Source organism: Raphanus sativus, chromosome 3, assembly GCF_000801105.2.
Source record: "Raphanus sativus cultivar WK10039 chromosome 3, ASM80110v3, whole genome shotgun sequence".
NCBI classification, from domain to species: domain Eukaryota; kingdom Viridiplantae; phylum Streptophyta; class Magnoliopsida; order Brassicales; family Brassicaceae; genus Raphanus; species Raphanus sativus.
This window is the reverse complement of record NC_079513.1, coordinates 956,173-964,075: the sequence shown is the minus strand read 5'-3', so window position 1 is coordinate 964,075 and position 7,903 is coordinate 956,173. Positions and strand designations below refer to the sequence as shown.

At 25.7% G+C, this 7,903-nt stretch overlaps 1 protein-coding gene across 1 annotated transcript; it reads left to right on the top strand.

The window, feature by feature from the left end:
• The first annotated feature begins 1,140 nt into the window (after positions 1-1,140).
• On the top strand, positions 1,141-7,542 carry LOC108839283 (uncharacterized). Its single transcript, XM_057005977.1, has 2 exons — positions 1,141-1,223; positions 6,855-7,542. Exons 1-2 carry the CDS (start codon positions 1,141-1,143, stop codon positions 7,540-7,542), a joined length of 771 nt encoding a protein of 256 aa, XP_056861957.1.
• Positions 7,543-7,903: the final 361 nt, after the last annotated feature.

Genomic DNA, 7,903 nt, shown 5'->3' with positions numbered 1-7,903 from the left:
ATCTCTAACATATCTCTAATCTCTTAGAATTTGAAAACACCAAACTTTATATCAATTTATCATTTTTTGTCTCATGTCTTTCTCACTAATTCATTTTGTTTTGTAGGTATTTATTACATGATTCTCATGTTTAATTCCTTTAAATATAGATCTATAGATTTTGGATATGTATTTTTGTGTGTTCGTTAAAGGTGATCTATCGCATCTTTCACTCATACTCTGTTTTGAAGCCATTTGAAAGTTTTTGGATTTGCACGTTTTTTTTATTTGAGTCACACTCTGGAAGACTTCTAGGAAGTCGTCTCAGAAGTCATCTAATATATAATGCACTAGAAGACTTCTTCTGACGGATTCTTCTCCCATTCAAGTGGAGTCAAAGCTTATTTTTGTGTAGGAATGATCTATAGTAGTTTAGTTTTGTTTAGAGTATGTTTTGTGAGTTTTATGTGTACTCTTTTAATTATTTTGTGAACTAGATGCATAGCCCTCGCACAAACGCAGTGTCGGGTACGTTGTTGATGCGTTGTGTAGTTTTGTGTATGTGATTTTGTCGTTTGTTTGTTTTTTTTGAACTTTAGTTTTCCCGTGTTGTTTATAGTGATGAATGGAACAGCGGAAGGCTTACAACTTAATTAGGTTGATATTAGAATAAACGGTGATTTCTTATGTGTTGATATTTCTTATCTTATTTTCGTAATGAATTGGTCTACCATTAGCATTTTTAATGCTATAATGTTTAAAAGCTGAGGTTTATGGGGTTAGTTGGTGTCTACTTAGGTATTTGTTAGTATATTATTCAAAATAATGTAAAGAAAAATATATAAAATCTGGTTTAAAAAATTAGCAAATTATATGAACTATAAAACACAAATAATACATTTACCAACACATTGATAAGAAATACCAAAAATAAAACTCAACACTTGGAACCACGAAATCCCATGATCACTGTCATGTAACTGCGCAGTTCAGAGCTCCAGTGAAACAAAGTAAGAAACAGAGGTCCAAGAAAATAAATTCTACCGGAACGGGCCTCGTGGTCAAGTGGCAGTGGACGGGTCTGGAATGCTAACACGTTTCAGGTTCGATCCTCCTGCTATGCGAAATTAAATCACATTGTTCTGTTCACCTAATACGGACATGGGTCCATGCTTTAGGAACTATTTGAATGCCCTAGAGAAGAAGTCCATCCGCGGACCTGCGATTCCCCTGAATTCAACCAGGTTAAAAAAAAATATTTCAAAAAAAAAAAAAAAATTCTACCCAAAATGATGGATCCCAACCCAAACAAACTCCCACCCGGAATCACATCCAGAAACGAATTCACCTTAATCCCACCTTCATTGCCGCCGTTACTGCAACCTCCATAGCTCTTCTTCGTCAATAGCGGTTTCTGAGAACTACAATTTGAAGAAGGAGACGAAACCTCAAGCTTCATAGTTTCTGTCCGTTTAGAATTCAAACCGGTCGGGTTATCAGAAAGTAATGGCCAACCGATTTCGGAATTGAGACGTTTGCTTTTCTTCTTAAGTCCCCAACACGGATTCACATTGGTTCTATCTTCATCTTCTTCGACTTCTTCTATTTCATGAACCTGTTTAAAATTTCTGATTGGATTCGTTCCCGGTCTTGGACGATACGATCAGAAGGAACATGATACGCACGACATCTTGGACACTTATAAGAGAGACTAAACTGTACTATTATTATATAAACTTATTGAGTTTCCACTCAACAGAGGAAAAAATGGGGTCCACCACTGCTGACTTGGACACGTTTAAGAGAGACTAAACTGTACTATTATTATATAGACTAGGTTTTCAATTCGCGCTACACGCCTTTGTTTTAATAATCTTAATAAAATTATTTAAATATGTTAAAATAAAATGAAAATATTTTTATATGAAATAGTATTTAAAGTATGATTTTTATTTGTTTATTTAAGTTTTGACACATTTATATTCTTTACATAGATAATATTTTTATATTTTTTGTTTATATATGTACATGTATACCTCTATAGATAATAGTATATATATTTTTTATTAATCACAATTTGAAATAATTATGTAGACTGTTTCGATGGGTCTTAGTTACTACTACACTGTTATAAATATTTTTACTATAATTTTTATTAATTTTTCATTTTAAATGTCATATAAAATTACTTCATATGCATAATTTATAACTTTTCTTTGAAATTAACAAATAATTAAAAAATTAACAAATATACAACTTTCAGACATAAATCACCATTTTTGGATGATTTTCTTTGATTCAACTTCATTCTTTATTTGTACCATTCGAATATGATAGATCTTTGATATAACATCGGATTTTAGACTCAAATCACCATAACATAGATGTTTTCTTGAACTGAGTTTGTGGTCGAGTATACTAAATGAACAGTGTACATGTAACCTTTTGTAAGAAAGTGTACATGTGGTCAATGAAATATATGTGTACAAGTTGATGATTCTGACATACAACTTTTTGTAGGTTTTTATACGAGAAAAGGATTCTCAGCTACATGAATAATGCATCACTATATAAAACCATCAACATTAACTATATGATTACATGACCACATCTCAAAATTATCATGTGTTATCTTGTTAACACAATCAAAATCTATCTAATAGCTAAATTTTTTTGTTTGATTTGAAACCCGACAATTTCTAATGAGGTTTTAACATATTATCACATGTACTTGGTTGTATAAAATCACTTTTGAATTATTAATTTTTTTTATTTTTATCGATCTCTTGTATATTTGTTATAGTCTATTTCTAAGAGTTTAGTTGACAAACTTCTTACCAAATCTTGCTAGATTTCAAATCTGAAACATTTTTTACTATTGGAAGGATGTTTATGGTGTAAGCAGCATAACACCTCAAGGATTTTGTCATGTGAATCATCTACTTTATTTTGTTTTTAGATACATTATTTTTCCTAGATGTGCATCCATGAAGTCGCATATAGTTTATATAGCTCATAATCATTTTTCTATTATTATATACTTATCGTGTGCATAAATGTATATGTATTTGAAATAATCTTATTTTATTCGTTAAATACATATTTGATAGTATAATATTTAGAATTTTATTTTAATCATATTTATTTTGATGAAATTGAACTAATATTAAATTGGTTTTGTTAGATATAAGAAAAGGAAATAAATATAGTTTTTTAACTACTGTTAAGTATTTTTAATTAAAATAAGAATTTATAATATTAGATATATTTTCTATTTGATCTGGTCATAATATAAATTATTGTCGGAAGTATGATGGTTTATTAGTTCACATATTTTTTTCTTATTGTTTGAAGTTTGTCAGAATTTAATTGTTTTCAATTTATTCATTAATATTATTATATAATGCCAATTGATTAATGTATAATGAGTATTTTTCATATTTTTCTTATCAGTTGTCTTAGAGATTATAGTCTAATGTTAATACCATTAAAAATATTAATAAAATTTTAAATAATTTATTTGTTTAGAATTTTTGTGTTTTAATATATTTTATTAAAATTGTTCTTCAAATATATTTTTGATAAAACTCGTGTGAAATCATTTTAAAATTATATGTTACATTGATCACAGTAATAAAGTTTCATAAACATAGATTGTTTTCAATTTTATTTTTGAATTACATCAAAGTAGTATAAATGGTCACCATGTACGTGTTTTATTGTTAATGAGTTATAATTTTTAGATTATCTAAATTTTTAGGTTTGTTTTATTAAATATTATTTGGTTAGTTTAATGAAGATTTAGATTAAAATTTTCTAAGAAAATTTATTTTGAAACATAATATATTAGTTTTTAAAAATTTAATTGTTGATGAGTAAATTAAATTTAAATTGATTTGATTGAAAAAATATAATTTAAAATCACATCAGTAAACAACAAATGTTTTACGTGTGTCTTACACATGGGATTAATTTCACCATCATTTATCATTAATAAAATTTATACTTATTATTTAAAGTTAAAATGAATTGGCTACATTAAAAAGGACCAAAATTAATAAAGTTTAATGCTAATTTTTAACATATTTTGATATTCTAAATTATATGTGAATACTTTTTAATAACATATAGCCTATCCTAAAACATCTGTGTAATTTGTTTTTTTTGTTTTTAGATTAATTATAAATATAAATAATTTATTAGACGTAAAACTTTAGACTCTTATTATTAAATATATTTTCAACCATTTTTTGTATCAGATCATTTTAATTTTATTTATTATATGGAACCTATAATTTTATCGGTAATATATTATATATATATATATATAAGATGACAGTGTTGATTACAATTTCAAAATTTAATGAGTAAATAGATTTGTTAATTTTTTTAATTGAAAAAAATCAGTTTAAAAATCTTAAATAATACTTTTCCTACAATATGTGTTTCACACAAGTGAATTATTATTACATGTTGTTCTTTTAAAATAAATGTTTTATAAGTCAAAGAATAAATTGGCTCCGTAGAAAGAAAAAAAATGAAACCAGCCATTGTTTTAAAATTGTTTAAAAACCATGTAAAACCAATTATAAATTTAGATAATTATTTATATTCTATACAACTACTTAAAAATCTATATTAAATTTCATGTTAAATTTCTTCTATTTTTATTAGTCTTGAAATTTTGATATTAATTATATTATTATATTATAATTTATACAATATTTTATGCTTTAACATTCATAGAACACAATGTTTTATTAAAATCTTTGACGTTCTTTACCAATAATTAGCATGTATGTTATGTTAATTTTTAAATAAACGCCCCTATATTTGTTTATATTATTTGACATTGATTTGCTTTTTATTTTAAAAGTAAATATGTTATTCTGAAAATCTTGATATTTTTAAATTCTGTGTGTAAATTTTTAATATTATGTAGTATCAACTTTTAAAATAATTGTGTTTTAAATTCTTATAATTTAAATTCTTGAAGTTTATAATTTTAAAGATTTTTAGTTAGTTTTATATTAAGTTTCCCAAAAGTGTTATATATGTCAAGTTAATTCTTTGTAATGAGTTTAAAAGTTGATATTAATTTATATGAAAATTTATTTTATTTCAAACAATTGGTTTTTGGAAATTTTTAACATTTTATTTATCTCATTTCATAAAATATTCTATCAAATCTAATGTTATATTCAAAAAAAATATTGTTGGTTTATGTTATTTAAATATAATTCAAAATTATAAGTGATTTAAATTACTGTAGATTTAAATTTTACAAAGTTTTTTATTTTATGAACATCTTTCAGTTTCTGAAAAATCATATATATATATATATATATATATATATATATATATATATTGATCTATATTGAATTTTATTTTTATTAGTAACTGTATTTTTATGGATTTCTATTTTACTTTAGTAAATTATATATTTGGAATTTTTTATTCAAAAATAATAAACTAAAATAATGATTTAGCATATTATAATTGGTGGTTTTATATCATAATTTTCAATGGCTTATAGCCTCAACATATTATAAGAAGAATTTGTTTTGTTAATATTACAGTTCTAATTTTCATTTTCCATTTTGCTATAAAAATCCATTTAAAGCAAGTTGTCAAATGTTAATACTTATTTTATTAATTCAAGTTATATATATATAGTACTAATTTCGTTTCATTTATATATTGGATATATTAACATTTTAAAAAATAACAAAATAATCTATTTTTCTACTTTGACTATTTTAACATTAATTTTTATGTTATTTTGGTATAAAATGTAGTTTAGATTTATTATATCTAAGAAAAAGTAATTTTTTTTTACTATAACTATTTTGATTTTCCATTTTCCTGTAACAGTTACCATTTATTTAACTAAGTTTTCAAATATTAATATTTATTTTGTTAGTTTAAGTTATATAAATAATATTAATTTTGTTTTTATTTTTTTTGGAAATATTAACATTTTAAAAAATAATGAACTAAAAATCTGATATTTCATATTTCAATTGATCGTTTAAAATCCTATGTGGACACTCTCAATAGTTTATACCCTCAACTTTTATATAGTACAGACTAGCGGTTTACCTCCACGCTACGCGCAGAGCCTATTTTGGTTTTAAAATGTTAGCTACTCTCTCCGAACCACAATAAATTGTTTAAAGTTTTTTCTCATCGAATAAAAAATTACAAAATTTTATTCAATCTTTCTCGTTTACCTTAAAATACAATAACTACAGTTAATTCAAGCAATAAAAAATCATATTGCATAATATAAATAATAAAAACATTAATTTACATCTAACTTTTACGTAAAAATAAAACTTGAAAATACCACTTAAAATGAAACAAAAAGGAGTTTCTTAAAAGACCACTTAAAGTGATACGGAAAGAGCATATAACTATTCTTTTGGATGTTGTATTCTGAATTGTATGATTATGTTTATAAATGAGAGCATTGTATTCATGGTATGCGTAACATAAAGTTTTCATATTTTTAGGTTAAAATTATTGAATTGTAATGTTGTATGATCATCTCTTGGGATGTTTAAATTTTGTAGCTGTTTGTGTGTTTAATTTAAGTGATATTAGTGCTTAACCATTTTTTTTCTGGAAATAGAAAATAATGGCACAAAAAATAACATATATCAAAACATATATAACCACACATATTGTATATTTATACATATTTCCTTAACAAAAAACATTAAAAACTATACATTTTCCCAGTAGATGTTTAATGTAGTTTTCCATTATTTATATTGTATATTTACTTATTATTTAGTTTTTCTTATATTGTATATTTATTTATTCTAATTTTTTTTGCTTTTATATCTATTTTTGTCTGAATGGCGTTTCAGGCGTACGAGGGACCCTCAGGTTGAAGAAATGATCAGACAGATTAAGAACTTTAAAGTTGTTTTGCAGAATAATGTGGAAGATAAAGCTCTATGGAGGCAGGGAGATGGGATTTTTGGCGCTCATTTCTCAACATTCTCAACTTGGGACATGATTCGAGAGAGGCGTCAATCTGTCCCATGGCAAAAACTAGTCTGGTTTAAACAGGGAGTTCCAAGGTTTGCTTTCATCACCTGGTTGGCGGTTAAAGACAGGCTCTCTACTGGAGTTAAAATGCGAACTTGGGGTCAAAATCAAGGGTGTCTTTTTTGCGGGGATCCGGAGGAAACGAGGGACCATTTGTTCTTCGCGTATCCCTATACTTACACGCTCTGGCTGCAGGTATTGGGGACGTTAATACAGCCAGCACCATCACCGGATTGGGAGGAGAATGTTCAAGTACTTCTGGCCGGCTCTCATGGTTTGCTGGTCTCTATACTTGTGCGTTTATCTTTCCAAGTTACAGTATACTACTTATGGCGTGAAAGGAAAGAAAGAAGACACTCTCAGCGTACCAGAACAGTGGATCAGCTAGCAAGGATAATTGACAAAACCATCAGGCAGCGCATTCTTTCCACCAGATATGCAGAGAAACCAAAGTTGAGAGACTTACTTCAGTGTTGGTTTGGAGCTCATATGAGACATAGTTAGAACTTTTTTATATTCTCTCAGCTGATAGATGTACATAATCATTCTTTTCAAAATTGATCAATAAATTTATAATTTCATCAAAAAAAAATTGTAATATTATGATAGATGTTTAATGTAATATTTCTATTCTTTATATTGTATATCCACTGATTATTTACTTTACTATATATTTATAAATACATGTTTAATTTAGTTTATCCAATTCTTATATTGTATATTTACTTTTTAAATGTCTATTTATTTATTCTAATTTATTGCTTTTATATCAAATGGTAATATTACGAGTGATGTTTAATGTAATATTTATATTTCTTATATTGTATATTCACTTATTATTTATTTTACTATACATTTTCAGACA